General features: G+C 48.1%; 1 protein-coding gene across 1 annotated transcript; it reads right to left on the bottom strand.

Moving 5' to 3' along the window:
• Nucleotides 1–854: 854 nt before the first annotated feature.
• On the bottom strand, nt 855–18,970 carry dele1 (DAP3 binding cell death enhancer 1). The gene is made up of 12 exons (XM_055642839.1): nt 18,889–18,970; nt 17,487–17,604; nt 16,467–16,584; nt 14,872–15,016; nt 13,413–13,568; nt 12,255–12,334; nt 11,464–11,560; nt 10,312–10,454; nt 9,389–9,547; nt 5,844–5,936; nt 4,620–4,779; nt 855–3,167 (listed from the first exon to the last, which is right to left on the bottom strand). The coding sequence occupies exons 1-12, from the start codon at nt 18,917–18,919 to the stop codon at nt 2,863–2,865; spliced, it is 1,605 nt and encodes a 534-aa protein (XP_055498814.1). The 5' UTR covers nt 18,920–18,970; the 3' UTR covers nt 855–2,862.
• Nucleotides 18,971–20,622: the final 1,652 nt, after the last annotated feature.

Below are 20,622 nucleotides of genomic sequence, written 5' to 3'. Positions count from 1 at the left end.
CTTTAAACATTACCCAATCATCTTTCCATTCATCCCATGCTTCCCGTCATCTTTTCTATGTTGTACTTCTCTTTTATTTTTATACTGTCCCTGACGTCCCTTGTCAGCCACTTACTCCTCTTGGAATCTTTCTTCCTCTTTGGAATGAACTGATCCTGCATCTTCTGTATTATTTCCAGAAATACCTGCCATTGTTGCAATACTGACACCTCGAATCTACCCTTCTCCCTCTCAAATTGTAGATTAAAATTTACCATATTATGGTCACTACCTGCTAATGGCTCATTAACCTCGTTCCCTTATCAAATCTGCTTCACTCCCCTTCTTGGGGTCCAGTACCAACCTGATTTTCCCAGTCTACCTACATGTTGAAATCTCCCATAACAACCGTAGCATTATCTTTACGACATGCCAATTTTACCTTGATTCAACTTCCACCCTATATCCAGGCTACTGTTTAGGGGCCTGTAGATAAGTCCCATTAGGGTATTTTTCCCCTTACAATTCGTTAGTTCTATCCATACTGACTCCACATCTTCTGTTTCAATGTATTTTTAAGGCGGGGATTGACAGATTCTCACAGACCGCGTGGGTCTTCTCTGGGTGCTCCGGTTTTCTCCCACACTTCAAAGACGTAGTTTGTAGGATAATTGGCTTTTGTAAATTATCTCTATTGTGTTGGAATGCTGGTCGGCACAGACGCGGTGGGTCGAAGGCCGCTGTATCACTAAAATTGGAAAAAAAGGAAAACCTCCTCGATCTCCCAAATGTTGGTCGAGCTCCCTAGAATTATCCCCTTCCATGGAAGTGGGTGGAGCATAAACTGTTCCCAGAACCAGGAATCAACAAATAGTTTTCCAGCACAACTTTAATTAAATAGTTTGTTTCAGTAACATCACTCAGAAAAAGCATACAACCCTTCACTACACGTGCCGATGTAATGCAAGGGCTTAAGCAATGAAATCTGGCATAGTGTGTGATGGAGATACAGCATAGTAACTGGTCATTTGGCTGTTCGGGGTGATCGCTGGTCGGCACGGACTTTGTGGGCCGTAGGGCCCCTTTCCACACTGTATCTTTAAAATCTAAAGTAAACCATAAGATAGCCATTCAGTCTGGTGAAGCGTCCTGACCCGAAATGCCACCCATCCCTTTTCTCCAGAGCTGCTGCATGACCTGCTGAGTTACTCCAGCACTTTGTGTCTATCTTTGGTATAAACCAGCATCTGCAGTTCTTTGTTTCTAAAGTAAATTAGCGGAGATAGATTTGTCTCCTGCGTCTGAAGCTGTGAATAAAGGAGGCTTGAAGCCTATCAACTGAACTCCAAGCGTTATTAGATAACGCATTCTGATGGGCTCTACAGTTTAGGTGTCAGCACACATGGTAAAATAGTCCAGTGAGTAGGGGGAGTGAGGGTCAGACGCCAGACTGTCCCAGACCAGCGTGGTTCCCTCTCAGCTCTCCGGCCCTGGAATGTCGCACTCTGCCACGGTTGGACACACGCAGGTGTAAACACCAGTGGGAGCGTACGATGGAAACCCCTCGTACCTCTGCTGATCTTAATAAATTATATTTATTTATATGCAGTGACATATCCGAGAGTCATAGGGCACAGAAACAGGCCATTCGGCCCAACAAGTTATCTCTACCTTCTGCCGGACAGACGGGAGTGGGGAGGAGGAGGAATGACCTGGGTGGAAGAGACAGAGAAAGAGGAGTTGGGGTGAGAGGGAGGGAGGGGGTGAGAGAGGAAGGGAAAGGGGATGAGAGCGAGGGGGGTTAAGAGAGAGGGAGGGAGGGAGAGGGGGTGAGAGAGAGAGAGAGGGTGTCCACCCCAACCATGATGCCCCATTCAAACTAGTCCCATTTGCACACGTTTGACCCTGTTTTCCTCCAGACCTTTGATGTCCAGATCCACCACCAATTTCCCAGCAACTGTTCCATCCGGCACGTCCTTTAATCTGGACACAATTACCAGTGCGCACCTTAGTTTAGTTTAGAGATACAGCACAGAAGCAGGTCCTTCGGCCCACCAGGTCCTTACTGACCAGCGTGGGAGGGAACCGGAGTACCCGGGGAAAACCCGCACAGTCTCGGGGAGAACGTACACATTCTGTTTAGACAGCACCCATAGTCAGGATCGAACCCGGGTCTCTGGCGCTTTGAGGCAGCAACTGTGCCACCATTGAATAAGCCCGTTTCTATGCTGTATGACTCTAGATGATGCAGACCCCTAAACTCAATGTACAATTCCCTCCACCAACTGAGCAATTACACCGGCTTTAGAAAGATTAGTCTGAAGAAAGGTCTCGATCCGAAACGTCACCCATTCCTTCTCCCCAGAGATGTTACCTTTCCCGCTGAGTTACTCCAGCATCCAAACATCCAGTGAGTATCCACCGAGAGATTAGTGGGAATGCGCTTAAAGTTTGTGAGTTCCAACATAGTTGAAGTCACACCATAATGACTTTGATCAGTATGTTACGTCGATGTTCTTCAAGACCAGGTTTCTAGTAAAGTTTATATCCTTCGGAGATAGACACAAAGAGCTGGAGTAACTCAGCGAGTCAGGCAGAATCTCTGGAGAAAATGGATAGGTTACATTTTGGGTCGGGACCCTTCTTCAGATTGAAAGTAGGGGGGAGGGTACAGGAGGTACGAAAAGGCCAGAACAAAGCAGGGCCAGCAACAGATGACCAAGATAGGGTGGTGCCCATATCTCTGGGGATTACTGTTTGAGGCATCTTCACCTGCCCTGGTCTCAGCACAGCGAGACATGGCTCCATCTCGGGAGGGAACGGGAAGAGCCCTCAGTCCGTGACAGCAGGAAGGTGTTGTTCGATGGGACGGTTCTGCGGGAGTCACCCCACGCCGGCGAGGAAGGCGCGTCGTGCCGTCGGGAATCCCCCCCAGTGTTCCGCCTCAGGCAGACTGGCGCCGAGGCACGGAGTTCTGGCGCTGAGCGGCGAGGCTCGGAGGCATCCGGTACTCCAGGAGTGGGGCAGCAGGGTGGCAACAGGGACGCCCGGAGGCTGGGAGACCGTGTCGGCATCAGGCGCACCATGTTGCCGGGGGAACAGTGCCTCCGGTGTACCCTGGGCATGGAGACTGGGCGAGGACAACACACACCGCAGTGAGGAACTGCCCCACGACCCTCCTCGGCCTCCTGCAACAAGAAATAAGCTGTTTAGTTTATTATTGTCACATGTACCGAGGTACAGTAAAAAGCTTTTGTTGTGTGCTAACCAGGCAGCGGATAGTCTATACACGATTACAATCGAGCCATCCACGGCGTACATAGACACATGATAACGGGAATAATGTTTAGTGTTTCGTTTTGTTTATTTATTGTCACGTGTACCAAGGTGTTATTATTATGTTGCTTGCTATCCAGACAGCAGAAAGACTATCCTTGATTACAATCAAGCCGTCCACAGTGTACAGATACAGGATGAAGGGAATAATTTAGTACAAGATAAAGTCAATAAACGGGTACCATGAGTAGTGGGGAGTTATCTATTGATAGGATGGTTCGTGCTATCCAGCTGGGAAGCTGAATCTAGAGGCTACTTTACACTTTGTACCTCTTGCCCAATCAAGCCGATCACCGTCCACAGATACAGGATGAGGAGGTAGGTACTTTTTACCCAGAGTAGGGGAATCAAGAATCAGAGGATTAAGTATAGATTAATTTAGTTTATTGTCACGTGTACCAAGGTACAGTGAAAAGCTTTTGTGTTGCGTGCTATCCAGTTAGCAGAAAGACTATACATGATTACAAGTGTGTAGGAAAGAACTGCAGATGCCGGTTTAAATCAAAGTGCTGGAGTAACTCAGCGGGACAGGCAGCATCTCTGGAGAGAAGGAATGGGTGACATTTCAGGTCGACACCCTTCTTCAGAGTCTGACGAAGGGTCTCAACCCGAAATGTCACCTATTCCTTTTCTCCAGAGATGCTGCCTGTCCCGCTGAGTTACTCCAGCACTTAGTATACATGATTACAATCAAGCTGTCCACTGTGTACACATACAGGAGAAAGGGAGTAATGTTTAGTGCAAGATGAAGTCCAGTAAATAAAACGCATTTATACATCCCAGGAGTTCAAATGCCCCCAAAAATCCACGGCCCTGACTCGCACCCTCTCCCCACTTGATAACCCCCCCTCCCCCCCCCCCTCGTGGAACAGTGTCATAGAGCACAGAGACAGGCCCTTCAGCACCAACGTTGCCCCATGTATGCTAGTCCCCTCTGCCTGCATAAGGCCCATATCCCCCTAAACCTTTCCCATCCATGTACCTTTCCAGGGGGAAGGGCAGTAGGGAGAGGGGAGGAGTGAGACGGGAGAGTATAGGGAGGGAGGGAGGGGGGAGTGAGAGGGGCAGGATAGGAACATGAGAGCGGGAGGGAGGAGGGTGTGGAGGGGAGAGGGAGACTGGGAGGGAAGAGAGGGACAGGGTTGGGGGGGTGGGGAGAGAGATAATGCTGCTCTTGCTAGCAAGTCCCAGCAGTGGGAGAAGCAGGAAGCAGAAGGTTGAGGCGGCCTATTCCAGGCGGAAGCTGCCACAGGAAACCTCTGGTACAGGAAAGGCGTGACCCAGCTTCACGACGTACACGGTACCTGCTTGTACTTGCTGGTGGAGCACGCCCAGGGCACACAGAGCATCAGGATGGCCAGCAGCAGCTGCCTGTGTGTAGAGATCAGCGGCCCTGCCCGTGTCCGTCTGTACGCCCCAGCCTCTCTGGCAGCACATCCCCAGGTGGAACTGGCTCGCAGCGTCCTGCCGGGGACAGGTCGTAGATTAGTTTTGTTTATTGTCAGGTGTACTGAGGTACAATGAAAAGCTTTTTGTTGCGTACTATCCAATCATTGGAAACACTATACATGATTACAATTGAGCCGTTCACAGTGTACAGATACATGATAAAGGGAATAACGTTTAGTGCAAGATAAAGTCTGATTAAAGATAGTCCGAGGGTCTCCAATGAAGTAGATGGGAGGTCAGGACTGCTCTCTAGTTGGTGATAGGATGATTTAGTTGCCTGATAACAGCTGGGAAGAAACTGTCCTTGAATCTGGAGGTCTGGAATCCTGGTAGCTCTAGGGACTTCAGGTTTTTGTTTTGTTTTGCACTAATATTGGGGCTTTTATTATTTATTGAAGTTTTTTTCCTTTTATTACTATGTTAGCTATTGGATACTAAGTTAATAGAAACAATGAACTGTAGATGCTGATTTACAAAAAAGCCCCAAAGTGCTGGAGTAACTCAGCGGGTCAGGCAGCATCACTGGAGAACATGGATAGGTCCCAACGTTTCGAGTCGAGACTCTTCTTCAGACTCATAATGCCCTCTTTGAAGATGTTCTCAAGTTGCGTCAGGAGCGTCCTGAATGGAAACGTCACCCATCCATGTTCTCCAAGGATGCTGCCTGACCTGCTGAGTTACTCCAGCACTCTGTGTCTTACAGTGTTGACAGACCTGTTGGCAGCCCAGTGGCGCAGTGGGTAGATTTGCTGCTTCACAGCGCCAGAGACCTGGGATCGATCCTGACCTCGGGTGCTGTCTGTGTGGAGTTTGGACATTCTCACTGTGATCGCGTGGGTTTTCTCTGGGTGCTCCGGTTTGCTCCCACATCTCAAAAGAAGTGTGGATTTGAAGGTTAATTGGCGTGTAAATTGTGTAGGAGAGTGTTCATGTACGGGGTGATCGATGGTCGGCGTGGACTCGGTGGGCCGAAGGGGTTGTTTCCATGTTGTGTCTCTAAAACAGAAATTAAATGATGCTGTGCAAATATTCCCATTGTTCTCGCTCATCTCTCTCCATTGGAACGCCAGCCAACTTACCCCGCTTCTGGCTGCCATAGAGAAGTAGCTGACAGCTTGCTCCAGGTCTCGGTGGGGCTTGTTGGTGTAGAACACTCCCAAGTACGCCTGAGCCTGAAATAACAAGAGGACGAGGTTAGCTGTTGAACAGGGGCCCACCATGCTCTGTACCTCTACCTCACCTGCACCATCTTAGTTTAGTTTAGAGATACAGTACGGAAACAGACCCTTCGGCCAGCGATCCCTGCATCCCAGCACCGACCGGCGATCCCTACACGCCAACACCATCCTCCACACACTATCGACAATTAACCCACAAACCTGTACGTGTTTGGAGTGTGGGAGGAAACCGGAGATCTCGGAGAAAACCCACGCAGGTCATAGGGAGAACGTAAAACTCCGTGCAGGCAGCAAGCGTCATCTGGATCGAACCCGTGTCTCTGGCGCTATAATTGCTGTAAGGCAGCAACTCTGTGCCACCGTGATCACCCAAGTTTAGTTTCGAGATACATAGAAACATAGAAATTAGGTGCAGGAGTAGGCCATTCGGCCCTTCGAGCCTGCACCGCCATTCAATATGATCATGGCTGATCATCCAACTCAGTATCCCGTACCTGCCTTCTCTCCATACCCTCTGATCCCCTTAGCCCACAAGGGCCACATCTAACTCCCTCTTAAATATAGCCAATGAACTGGCCTCAACTACCCTCTGTGGCAGAGAGTTCCAGAGATTCACCACTCTCTGTGTGAAAAAAGTTTTTCTCATCTCGGTTTTTAAAGGATTTCCCCCTTATCCTTAAGCTGTGACCCCTTGTCCTGGACTTCCCCAACATCGGGAACAATCTTCCTGCATCTAGCCTGTCCAACCCCTTAAGAATTTTGTAAGTTTCTATGATATCCCCTCTCAATCTCCTAAATTCTAGAGATTATAAACCAAGTCTATCCAGTCTTTCTTCATAAGACAGTCCTGACATCCCAGGAATCAGTCTGGTGAACCGTCTCTGCACTCCCTCTATGGCAATAATGTCCTTCCTCAGATTTGGAGACCAAAACTGTACGCAATACTCCAGGTGTGGTCTCACCAAGACCCTGTACAACTGCAGTAGAACCTCCCTGCTCCTATACTCAAATCATTTTGCTATGAAAGCTAACATACCATTCGTTTTCTTTACTGCCTGCTGGACCTGCATGCCTACTTTCAATGACTGGTGTACCATGACACCCAGGTCTCGCTGCATTTCCCTTTTCCTAATCGGCCACCATTTAGATAATAGTCTGCTTTCCTGTTTTTGTCACCAAAATAGATAACCTCACATTTATCCACATTATACTGCATCTGCCAAACATTTGCCCACTCACCCAGCCTATCCAAGTCACCTTGCAGTCTCCTAGCATCCTCCTCACAGCTAATACTGCCCCCCAGCTTAGTGTCATCCGCAAACTTGGAGATATTGCCTTCAATTCCCTCATCCAGATCATTAATATATATTGTAAATAGCTGGGGTCCCAGCACTGAGCCTTGCGGTATCCCACTAGTCACTGCCCGCCATTGTGAAAAGGACCAGTTTACTCCTACTCTTTGCTTCTTGTTTGCCAGCCAGTTCTCTATCCACATCAATACTGAACCCCCAATGCCGTGTGCTTTAAGTTTGTATACTAATCTCTTATGTGGGACCTTGTCGAAAGCCTTCTGGAAGTCTAGATACACCACATCCACTGGTTCTCCCCTATCCACGCTACTAGTTACATCCTCAAAAAATTCTATAAGATTCGTCACACATGATTTACCTTTCGTAAATCCATGCTGACTTTGTCCAATAATTTCACCACTTTCCAAATGTGCTGCTATCCAATCTTTAATAACTGATTCTAGCAGTTTCCCCACTACCGATGTTAGACTAACTGGTCTGTAATTCCCCGTTTTCTCTCTCCCTCCCTTCTTAAAAAGTGGGGTTACGTTTGCTACCCGCCAATCCTCAGGAACTACTCCAGAATCCAGCGTGGAAACAGGCCCTTAAGCCCATGGAGTCTGCGGCGATAAACGCTCACCCTGACAATAGCACTATACTACACACTGGGGACAATTAACAATTTTTTACCGAAGCCAATTAACCTACAAACCTGTACATCTTTGGAGTGTGGGAGGAAACCACAGCAGTCGGAGGAATCCCACGTGGTCACGGGGAGAACATACAAACTCTGTACAGAGAGCACCTGTAGTCAGGATTGAACCCGGGTCTCTGGCGTTGTGAGGCAGCAGCTGTTCCGCTGCGCCACCGTGCCGCCCCGGCACCTATCTTCCCTTGATGTCTCTGTATCCCACGCCAGTGCAGCAGAGGGGCAATTTGGTTGGGTGGGGCTAAACCAGTGGGTATTCACAGGGGGGGGAGCCGCAGAGCCCCGACCCCACACGCGATGTTGCAGGGATGGGCCCGGTACTCATGCCGCCTTTGGGTAACGTCGGGTAATTGTGGTAGTGGGTGCGAGGGGAGGTGTAATGGGAGCCTTGGTCCGCTATATACAAAATCTGCTATATAGAGCAATTTTCTGACAATGTGGAATGTGGCGTCTAGGCCAGGTGAGGCGGCTGATCCCGACACCATCGATTGGCGGGTTGAATTTTCCCCCAGGCTCTAGAACTCCGGCTCGGACAGAGACAGCATATCCGTTCCCAAAGCCGACTTCCAGCTGTTAGTTGGACAAAATTAGGACATTTTATTATTTGCCAAAATCAGGATTGTTGACATAATTCCATGCTGCAGGCTTGTCTGTTATTAGATGATAAATAAATAAATAAATAAATAAGTAGTTTGGGTGATTGTGCAGGCTTTAAACAAGAAACATTGAGAAATATATTTTGGCAAATAATAAAATGTCCTAATTTTGTCCAACTAACAGCTGACAATTATCCCATTCCTTAGCTTGCATCTGAGGAAAATTTATTTCAAAACGCATTGATAGTTTACGATTATTTAAATGGTAAATGTAGCTTCAGAAGCGTTTTCATTTTGCATGTTAAAACCTACCTGAGAACCATGGGCGATTTTGCAATTTTACTGACGGATTTTTCACTTTTAAAACTTTTCATATAACAAATGAATAAAGATAAAAAAGTCAATAATGCCTTACTTTTGATGAAATGCAGCGAGCAAACGCGATAATTCCCGATATTTTGGATCTTTAAATCTCCACGACAAATGTCCGCTGATCACTTCCGCTGGATTTGCACCTTCAGCTCCCTCTTGAATTTACCTTAGTTTCTATCTTTTATTTAGACTGTAAATTTAGGTAGCTGTGCCTCACGGTCACCCCGACTGGCACAGTAAATTGCAGCTCAAAAACTGTCCGTTTTCGATGTTTTTAACGGGTGTGAAAGTGCGTGTTTTCCCATTCACTAACATGTACCGGAAGTATAGCATGTACTCCACTTCAAATTTTCGGTCACGTGGGTGCGGATCTACGCTCCAGTGACCTTTCGTGAAATCACCCTATAACAAGGGTTTACTGTACACTGCAGTTTAGCTTTTAGTACGAGAGCAACGTAGACATAAAACAAATCAGCTTGCCTCTCTGAGTCCAGACTTAGCTGCCTTCTTCAGCTGATCAATGGCCCTTTGTGTATCTCCAACATTCCTTTCTGGCTTGATCTCCAGCAGATACCTTGCCCAACGATACTGGGCCAAGCGGTGTCCTTGAGTTGCTGCCTGACTATAGTACAGCATGGCCTAAGGGACAAGGTAGGAGAATAAACAGACTTAGACCCTGCATACCAGCCACTGTCCCATGCACAAAACACAGTAACACTTCAAGGAAATTGGTTATCATGAGTTCAAATAACCGTTACATACAATTTAACACTTTACGGCGGCACAGTGGTGCAGAGGTAGAGCCGCTGCCTCATTCAACCCGAGTTCAATCCTGACTATGGGTGCTGTCTGTACGGAGTTTGCACGTTCTCCCTGTGATAACATGGGTTTTTTTCCCAGATGCTCCGGTTTCCTCCCACATCCCAAAAACGTGCAGGTTAATTGGCCCCAAGTCTTCAGGATGCAAAACTGGGATAACATAGAACTAATGTGCGGGGATCGCTGGTCGGCGTGGACTCGGTGGGCCGAAGGGCTAGTTTCCAGGCTGTATCTCTAAGCTAAATATTCGCACATGTGCCAGGCACACATTTCTTTACACTTTAGAGATACAGCGCGGAAACAGGCTCTTCAGCCCACTGAGTCCACGCCGACCAGGGATCACCCTGTACGCTAGCTTTATACTACCCACTAGGGACAAATTACAATTTTACCAAAGCTGATTCACCTGTACATCTTTGGAGTGTGGGAGGAAACTGGAGCATCCAGAGCAAACCCATGTGGTCACAGGGAGAATGTACAGACAGCACCCATGGTCAAGATTGAACCCGGGTCTCTGACGCGTTAAGGAAGCAACTCTACCGCTGCACCACCGTGCCGCTCAGTTTCCTTTGACAGATTCTGACCTTCTCGATGTCTTTGGCTGTGCCTCTCCCCAGTTCGTAGCACACTCCCACGTTGTACTGAGCCTTACTGTACCCTTGTCGGGCTGCTATCATGAAACAGGAGAAAGCCAAGTCTTCGTCTTGAGCTTTGACATTTTCAAGCCCTGTGCGAGAAATTTATTAGAAATATTAGATATTAATAGAATAGCAATGATGAGATTTTAGTTTAGTTTAGTTTAGAGATATAGCATGGAACAGGCCCTTCAGCCCACGGAGTCCATGGCGACCACCAATTACCCGTTCACACTAGTTTTGTGTTATGCCCACTTCCTACACATTAGGGGCAATTTACAGAGGGCCAATTAATCTACAAACCCACACATCATTGGGATATGGGAGGAAACCCCAAACGGTCACAGGGAGAACGTTCAAACTCCACACAGACAGCACCCGAGGTCAGGATCGAATCCGAGTCTCTGGCGCTGTAAGGCAGCAACTCTACCGCTGAGCCAGTGAGCTACCCTTGCAGGGATTCTGCATGGATGGACAATAACAAGTATTCAATTAATGAAAGACATAAAGTGCTGGAGGAACTCAGCTGGTTCGGCAGCATCTGTGGAGGGAAATGGGCGGATGACGTTTTGGGTTGGGATTAATTGAATTAATTGAAATGGGAGACCCAAGAAACAGCAGATGCTGGCATCTTGAGCAAAACACAAAGTGCTGAAGGAACTCAGCAGGTCAGGCAGCATCTGTGGAGGGAATGGACAAGCACCTTTTTAGTCCTGACCAGAAACGACATCTGTCCATTACGTCCTCCACAGATGCCGCCTAACCGGTAGAATAGAACACTACAGCCCAAGGACAGGTCCTTCAATCCACATGATGCCAATACTACATCATATCTTCCTGAACATTCCCTCCACAGATGCCGCCTGACCTGCTGAGTTATTCTAGCTCTTTGTATGCTCAGGATTCTAGCATCTGCAGTTTCTTGGGTCTCTATTTCAATTAATGAGCCCGTTCTACTAAAATGTAAAGTTCTCAGGAACATGGACATGTTGGTCGGCAGGGCCTGTTTGCATGGTGTACGACTCTAACTTGCACTGTGCTGTTCAGTAGGGACATTTGCACTCCCAACTCACGTACAAATCATGGGTTGTATTCACTTACCGATGATATTTAATATGGAAGATATGCTGGACTTTGCAGCCCCTTGTAAGTCGGAAGTGGCTCGGTTTAAAGCTTCTTCTGAACTCGCTTCCTCCCTCTGTATCAAACAGGAAAACAGCAGGAAACTAGACTTCACGTGGCTCGACACACTCACAACATGGAACTTAAATTACGAAAATAGACACAAAGTGCTGGAGTAACTCAACGGATCAGGCAGCATTTCTGGAGAAAAGGAATAGATGACGTTTTAGGTCGTAGCCCTTCTTCAGATTGAAAGGTAGAGATGGGGAGGGGTGGGGGGGGTGGGGTGGAACTAGAAGCTTGCAGACATATTTTGTTTGGGCAACTTACAACCTAGCGGCATGAATGTTGATTTCTCTAATTTCAAATAACCCTTGCATTCCCTCTCTCCCCCTTCCCCCACCCTAGTCATCGACTGGTCCCATTGTTCGCATCCTTGTATCCCTCTCGTTAGCACATCTTCCCCAGCCAACAATGCACCATTATGGAGATCAACTGTTGCTGGCCCTATTTTGTTCTGGCCTTTTCTCGCCTCCAACTTTTCGGGTCAAGAAGGGTCTCGACCCGAAATGTTGCCCTTTCCCTTTCTCCAGAGATGCTGGCTCACCCGCTGAGTTACTCCAGCATTTTGTGTCTACCTTCTATTTAAACCAGCATCAGCAGTTCTTTCTTACACAAATGATTGATTGAAGTCCCATATCCAGGGTCAGTCATGTGCAAAACAACATACCCATCTCACCACCAACCCTTATGTTGTGCAGTATGCTTACCTGGACCTGTGGCTGTGGGTGGCTCTCATCTCTGGTATTGTATTCTGAGCGTTCTGTACACTTCATGAACAGGGGACCATCTGCAACGTAAGGGTGATCTGCATTAAAAACTCAAAACATCTCCCCAAAACGATCTGCGAATGCATCTACACTTCAGGCTGCCTCGGCAAGGCCACCAGCATAATCTCGCCCTGGTCACTCCCTCTTCTCCCATCTCCCATCAGGCAAAAGGTACAGAAGTGTGAAAACGCACACCTCCAGATTCAGGGATAGTTTCTTCCCAGCTGTTATCAGGCAACTGAATCATCCTACCACAACCAGAGAGCAGTGCTGAACTACTATCTACCTCATTGGTGACCATTGGACTATCCTTCATCGGACTTTGCTGACTTTATCTTGCACTAAACGTCATTCCCTTTATCATGTATCTGTACAATGTGGATGGCTTGATTGTAAATCATGTATAGTCTTTACGCTGACTGGATAGCACGCAACAGAGCTTTTCCCTGTACCTTGGTACATGTGACAATAAACTAAACTATAACAATGTGCCGAAAATACTGGCAGATTATCCCTGCATGAAGTTCAATGGGTTGAGTGGACTACTGTAATGCTCTGCAGTTATCTGGCTTCCTTCAGCAGTGGGATGGGAGGCACTCCATTGGCCTGGTACACAAAAATGCTGGAGAAACTCAGCGGGTGCAGCAGCATCTATGGAGCGAAGGAGATGGGCAATGTTTCGGGCCGAAACGTTGCCTATCTCCTTCGCTCCATAGATGCTGCTGCACCCCCTGAGTTTCTCCAGCATTTTTGTGTACCTTCGATTTTCCAGCATCTGCAGTTCCTTCTTAAACACTCCCATTGCCTGGACTGATGGAGATGTCCCTCAGGATTAATCAACCCACTCCATTCGGAGATTGGTCATCCCGTTAGACGTTGGGCCGTTGCATAGTTCCCAGGATTCATGGCTACTGGTCCCAAGGTCCTGGTGATCCGCTGCCGCACAGGCCTGGGCTACGTCAACAACCCTCCTCCACTAATCGTGGTCTTACATTGCCAAATAATGCTGAGGGACTGTAAGTTATGTAAGTATACGCAACAAGCAAGCAGTGTCAGTGATCGTTCTTTAGTGAATCTTGTTCCCACGAATGATGATACCTTGTTCAACATTGTCAAAGCTCCCTGGACGGGACCGATAATGGACAGCTGCGCCCCCTGCAGGAGAGGAGGAGGAGGCCGCCGAGCCGGAACTCTGAGAGGAGGTGCTGATGGAGTCGGGACCCACACCACGTGGCAGGATACAGCGACTGAACCCTGCAGCACAAAGCAAGATGCAGACTGGTCAGAGAGCACGCGAGGGAACGGTGGGGGGGAGCAATAACGCAAGGGAGCAAGTTTTAAATAACATTTAAAAGACAGTCTTTTAAGACTGTTTAGAGATACTGCACCGAAGTCCTTCGGCCCACCCAGTCCACACCGACCAGCAATTGTCCCGTAATCTAGCACTATCCTACACACCAGGGACAATTTACAAAAAACAATTAACCTACAAACCTGCACGTCTTCGATGTGTGGGAGGAGACTGGAGCACCCAGAGGAAACCTTCGCAGACACAGGGAGAAAGTGCAAACTCCGCACAGACAACACCCAGCAGGATTGAACCGGGTCTCTGGCGCTGTGAAGCAGCGGTTCTACCTGCTGCACCACTGTGTCGCCCATCACACCTGGACAGGTACATGGATAGGAAGGTTTTGAGGGATATGGGCCAAATGCCGGCAGGTGGCACTACAGTAGATGGGGCACCTTTGTTGCATGGGTAAGAAGGGCCGAAGGGCCTGTTTCCGTGCTGTGTGACTCTATAACTTGTATTTATTTGTCGCATACAACAGAGATACAAACCAGAACAATTAAATTCTCACTTGATGCAGCGTTACAGGCAAATTAGCGTTACAGGCTTAGAGCTGTAGGGCTTGGAAATTGGCCCTTCGGCCCACTCTGCCCGTGCCGACAGTTGGCATTCTGGGCTAGACTCACTTGCCTGTATTTGGCCCATATTCCTCAAACTCGTCCGATCATTTATCTGCTCAGTTCTGTGCTTTAAAAATTGTATTCTATTCTAAATTAGTCTTAGAGCTGTAGGGCTTGGAAATTGGCCCTTCGGCCCTCTGCCCGTGCCGACAGTTGGCATTCTGGGCTAGACTCATTTGCCTGTATTTGGCCCATATTCCTCCAAACTCGTCCGATCATTTATCTGTTCTGTCTTTAAAAATTGTAATGGTAGGTTCCTCGGCAGTTCATTCCCCTCCCCCCCCTCGCTCCGAGGAACTCCTTTATCTCTCCCCTCTCACCTTAAGCCTATGCCCTCTAGTTTTAGATGCAGTCTGACCCGCTGAATTACTCCTGCATATTGTGTCTATCATTGGAATGAACCAGCATCCGTCTAGGTTCTGTAGTAAATGCCTACTATGTTCTGTGTGCTGAAACAAAGCAAGAATTTCATTGTCCTATCAGGGACAATGAACTCACTTGAACTTGAACTGTACCTGGGTACATGTGGCAATAGAGTATAATTGAACCGTGATTGAATTGACGTACGGCGAATGAGCGGGAGACTTACTGATTCTGTCTGGTGTCAGTGCGGAGGCAACGATGCCTGGGACACAGAGCTGGGGGGCAGCCTCACTCTCGGGGGGTCCCACGCGATGGCAGAAGTGGTGATGCAGATGCCTGGCGAACTGTAGAAACACCACGGCAGCGGCGCCCTGGAGGGGAGAGGGGAAAGGAACAACACAGTCACCAAGGTGGAGGGGCGATCCCCTTACAGTGGCATTACAGCTCGACAAGGTGGTCTAAGGGGCTTCCGATACATTGGCCTCCATCAGTCAGGGTGTTAGATAAAGAAGTTAGGATGTGTGGAAAGGATCTGCAGATGCTGGTTTACACCGAAGATAAACACAAAATGCTGGAGTAACTCAGCGGGTCAGGCAGCAACTCTGGAGTAAAAGGATGAAGAAGGGTCCTGACCCGAAATATCACCCATCCTTTTTCTCCAGAGATGCTGTCTGACCCCGAGAAGTTAGGATGTTATGTTACAGGTGTACAAGACATTGGTGAGGCCTCATCTGGAGTATTATACAATAAATCCTTGCGATAACAGACCATGGGGGGGGGGGTCTGTTATTTCCGGTTGTCAGCTATAGCCGACTTATGTCAGAGCGTCAGAGACCCGGGTTCGATCCTGACTATGGGCGCTACGAGTTTGCACAGTCTCCCTGTGACCGCATGGGTTTTCTCCGGGTGTTACGGCTTCCTCCCACATTCTAAAGACGTGCAGGTTTGTAGGTTAATTGGCTTCAGTAAAATTGTAAATTGTCCTTCATGTGTAGGATAGTGTGAGTGTAAGGGGAGCGCTGGTCGGTGCGGATAGGTGGGCCGAAGGGCCTGTTTTCACGCTGTACCTCTAAAATACACTAAAACCAAAGTTGAGACGTTACAGGTGCACAAGACATTGGAAGGGCCAAACCTTGAGTATTCAGCTTTGTTTACCCTGCTATAAGAAGGATGTTGTTAAGCTGGAAAGAGTGCAGGGATGATTTACGAGGATGTTGCCAGGACCCGAGGACCTGAGCTATATATATAGGTAGTTGGGCAGGCTAAGAATGTATTCCTTGGAGTGTAGGAGGCTGAAGAGTGATCTTATGGAGGTGTATAAAATCATGAGGAGAATAGACAGGGTGAATGCAGAGTCTTTCACTCAGGATAATGGAATCAAGAAATATGTCATCTATAGGTTTAAGATGAGTTGGGAAAGATTTAATAGGAACCCGAGGGGCACCTTTTCACTCACAGGGTGGTGGGTGTATGGAACGAGCGGCCAGAGGAGATAGTTGTTTCCGTGCTGTATAACTCTAAAAGACACAAAGTGCTGGAGGAACTCAGTGGGTCAGGCAGCTTCTGTGGAGGGAATGGACAGTTGATGTTTCAGGTCAGGACCCTTCTTCAGACTGATTGTGATGGTGAGGGAGAAATCTGGAGAAGGGGGTGTGGGGGCGGGTGCTGCGAGGCAGTATCACCACAGTGCATTTTCATAAATCATGTTTCATGATTATTACTGGTCAGGTACGCAACACATCTAAACCCAGCCAAGACCACACGGTTGAGCATTGCCTGTCCATGAGATGTCGGCAACATTGAGCCTTTTCCTTTTCTTACCCAGCCAACAGCATCGAATCCCGAAAACCGTGGCAAGGCCTTGGAATAAAACCGAGTCCTCTGTTCATCTTCCTCCCGCTTCCCCTCTCCACCGTCTCCATTCTGAGCATCTGTTGGACTGAGAAATCCACGCACAAATCAATAGATGATTTAGTATCAGAATAACATAGTGCTTTAGTCGGTGGGTGATGAATTAATTGTCAGACGGCTGTGGAGGCCAAGTCATTAGGTATTTTAAAGGCGGAGATTGACATGGGTGTCAGGATCTATCGGGCGAAGGCAGGAAAATGGAGTTCAGAGGGAAAGGTAGACCAGCCTGATTGAATGGCAGAGTAGACTTGGTGGGCTGAATGGCTTAGTTCTGCTCCGAGAAGTAATGAACATGCTTTAGGAACTCAGCGGGTCAAGCAGCATCTGTGAAGGCAGAGGGGCAGTTGACGTTTCGTGATGACACCCTGCATCAGGGCAACTGCAGTTTTGCTTCTCTAAACATAGAGGGCGGCACGGTGGCGCAGGGGTAGAGCTGCTGCCTTACAGCGCCAGAGTCCCAGGTTTGATCCTGACAATGGGTGCCGTCTGTATGGAGTTTGTACATTTTCCCTGTGACCACGTGTGTTTTCTCCGTGTGCTGCGGCTTCGTCTCACGCCCCAAAGAAGCAAAAGTTTTTAGGTTAATTTAGCTTCGGTAAAATAAATTATAGTGTGTAGGATAGTGCGTGTCGGCGAGGTCTAGGTGGGTCGAAGGGCCTATTTCTGTGTTGTATTTCTAAACTAAACTAAAGTGCGCTCTGGTAATTCTGGAGTGTGGGAGGAAACCGGAGCACCCGGAGAAAACTCACGCGGCCACAAGGAGAACCAACAAAGTTCTAACATCCTGCTGAATCTCTTCTGCATCTTTTCCTACCTAATGATATCCTTGCTGCAGCTGGACGATCTGAACTGCACACTGTGCTCCGTGAATTTAATAGACAGCGACGCTTTGAAAATGAAACAGATTTGCGCGTTCGACTGGCGACCAACCTGCTTCTGAAGGTGCAGTGGGCAGGCAGCCGAGCCGCTGGGTTTACCAAGTCATCGTCGGCACAGTGGGTGGGAGGCAGGCGCAGTGAGGGTCCGGAGATTTGCCAGCGGTGAAGCGCTGTGGAGAAAACGAGAGTCAGTGAAGGAATGAACGGACGTTCTTGGTGAAGCTTCGAAATGTGGGAAGAGCTGGCAGATTCCCAGCTAGGCAGCAACTGCCAGGTTTACTTTAGTTCATTCATAATTGCCACGTGCATCGAGGTACAGTGAAAAGCTTCTGTTTATGTGCTGCCCAATTCGACACCCAAGATGGCACCCAAGCTCGGCGATTCTACACGTTCTGGGCCCAGAAGTGGATCTGCAATCATTTGTTGTAGTTGCTCCACTCTTTTAAACCTCTACACCAACAGCAGCATTTCTTACTGGATTTTATCTTGCACTAAACGTTATTCTCTTTACCCTGTATCTGTGCACTGTGGCCGGCTCGATTGTAATCATGTATTGTCTATCTGTTGACTGCGTAGCATGCAACAAAGCTTTTCACTGTCCCTCAGTACACATGACAATAAACTAAACTAAATAATCAAGCCATCCACAGTGCACAGATAAAAGGCACAAGATTTAGTGCAAGATAAAGTCCTATTAAAGATAGTGCAAAGTCTCCGATGAGGAAGATGGGAGCTCATCACCGCTTTCTAGTTGGGTCAGTTGCTTGATGACAGCCGGGAAGAAACTGTCCCTGAATCTGTGTTGAATATAGGGGTCCAACGCTGGCTTTGTAGCTGCCAGAGGAAGTGGAACAGGCAGGTACAATCGTAGCAGACGTTAGAGATACAGCATGGAAACAGGTGCAGCACAGCATCTGACAGTGCGAGAGAGAGTGTACCACACTGTGCACACATATAGATACGCACAGACATACACTCTCTCACACATGTAAACACTCGCACACACCTAGATACGAATGCAGACATACACACTCTCTCACACACACATACTCTCGCATACACCGACTTGTACACACACACTTCAGTCTGAAGAAGGGTCTCGCCCCCGAAACGTCACATATTCCTTTTCTCCAGAGATGCTGCTTGACCCACTGAGTCACCCCCGGCACTTTGTGTTTATCTTCTCACAAGCACTCACACGTACACATACTCACACCTGTACTCACACGCATGTTCACACACGCGCACACTCACTGCGTGCCTTTACATGCACACACACAATCATGCACACTCACACGTGTGTACAAACACTCATGTACATAAGGTACACTGACACACGGGTCAAGGTCAGCATGGAGGTGGTGGGCCGAATAGCCTGAAGCTGTGCTGTAGCTGCCCTGCGCCCGTGTCTCCCTTCCCCCTCTATCCCCCTCTACCCCGCCCCCACTACTCACCGCGGCCCAGCAGCGCCTTCAGCCGCCACATCTCGCCGGGTGCCGCCGCCACAGCGTGAGGCGACGTGATTGCGTCACGGGGCCGCAGCGTGAGGCGACGTGATTGCGTCACGGGGCCGCAGCGTGAGGCGACGTGATTGCGTCACGGGGCGCACAGTTGCAGTCGGTCGGTCGGGCAGCGTGTGTGAGGAACACAGACAGATGCACAGATGCTGCCTGACCGCAGAGTTACTCCAGCACTGTGTGCCTGTCCCTCCACTCAATAACCTTTATTGCAACTAGCTGTGGATAGTAAAACCCAAAGATCCTAGAGGAGCTCCTCTAGTATCTTTGGTAAAACCTGCCCTAGCTTTCCTGTGCCCCCCACACCCACTATCCTGTCCTTTGTCCCTCCCCCGTCCACCCATACACCTCCCTCTGGCTTTCATTTCACAAGTTCACAACATATAGTAGAATGAGGCCATTCGGCCCATCGAGTCTTGCCATTCAATCATGGCTGATCTCTGCCTCCTAATCCCATTCTCCTGCCTTATCGCCATAACCCTTGACACCCGTTCTGATCAAGAAAGTGCAGCGATGTCTTCTCACAGGATGGTCCATTGATACCTAGACACCAGGCACTGCAGATGCTGGTTTACCAAAACAAAAGCACAAAGTGCTGGAGTAACCGTGGCGGGTGTCTCTAGAGGTCATGATAAGTGACGTTTCAGGTCGGGCCCCTACTTCAGACAACCCGACCCGAAACATCACCCATCCAGTTTCTCCAGAGATGTTGGCTGAGCCATTGAGTTACTCCAGCATTTTAAAACTTCTCTTTTATTCCTGTTCTCTCCTTATCTGACACCCTGTTGTATCTTAAACATCCGCATTTGTCACTTACGACACAATACGATAGAACTTTATTTATTCCAGGAGGGAAATTGATCTGTCAACAGTCATAAAGTACAAAATACACGAATTGAAAGTGAGGAGTAGAAAAAACTGGGAATGTGCAAAGATTGGGGGGGAGGGGGAGGGAGGGGAGTCAGTCTACCCCACGACAGAAGGGAGAGGAGTTGTACAGTTTGATAGCCACAGGGAAGAAGGATCTCCTGTGGCTCCAACCATCACATCCCCCCCTCCTCTGTATCCACCTATCACTTGCCAGTGAAAATGCGCAACTCCACTCCCGAGGTCAGGATGGATCCCTGATGGAACATTTATGTATCTATTACCTTGTATTACCTTATTCTATCTGTGTCTGTACAAGATCGCTTACCAAAACTGCCTAGGGCACAAGTAATTAACAGCAAAGATCCTATAGCAGCTATAGGATCTTTGATTAACAGGTCTCGGTCAAGTGATTAGGAGTAATCACATAATTTACAGAACTGCTAATCTTGCGAAACATTCCGCAACTAACTGTTATTTCCTTTTAATTCTGAGTCTCCATATCAGTTACCATTGTCTGGATGCTTTTTGGTTTCAATAAACGTATAAAAGATGTTTTTCAGCATTAGCAGAGAGGATTCGCACAGACTCTTGTGCTCTGTGTGACTCTCTCTCTCTCACAACAAAGTTCGTTCAGTTTGTACCTCAGTTTTTGTAATAGTCTTTGTTGAAAAATTTCTAACAATCCTGGGCATCTGGTGCTGTGAGGTATCAGCTCTACGAGCTACATCACTGCTTTGTTTTGCTGATGTCTATGATGTGAATTCACCATTTTGCTTTTCTAAGATTCATAAATGATAAACG

This window comes from Leucoraja erinacea, chromosome 11 (assembly GCF_028641065.1).
Source record: "Leucoraja erinacea ecotype New England chromosome 11, Leri_hhj_1, whole genome shotgun sequence".
Lineage (NCBI taxonomy): Eukaryota > Metazoa > Chordata > Chondrichthyes > Rajiformes > Rajidae > Leucoraja > Leucoraja erinaceus.
Note: the sequence above shows the minus strand (reverse complement) of the source record. Positions and strands in the feature narration are given on the sequence as shown.

Bases quoted from the DNA above. Each gene is read 5' to 3' on its own strand.
- dele1 (XM_055642839.1), bottom strand. From the start codon at position 18,919: ATGTGGCGGCTGAAGGCGCTGCTGGGCCGCG. The intron at 12,335-13,412 runs GTATCATCATTC...CTTACGTTGCAG, and splicing joins CTTTGACAATGTTGAACAAG to ATGGTCCCCTGTTCATGAAG. The intron at 5,937-9,388 runs GCAAGCTGATTT...TTGTTATTTCAG, and splicing joins CTAAGTCTGGACTCAGAGAG to GCTCAGGCGTACTTGGGAGT.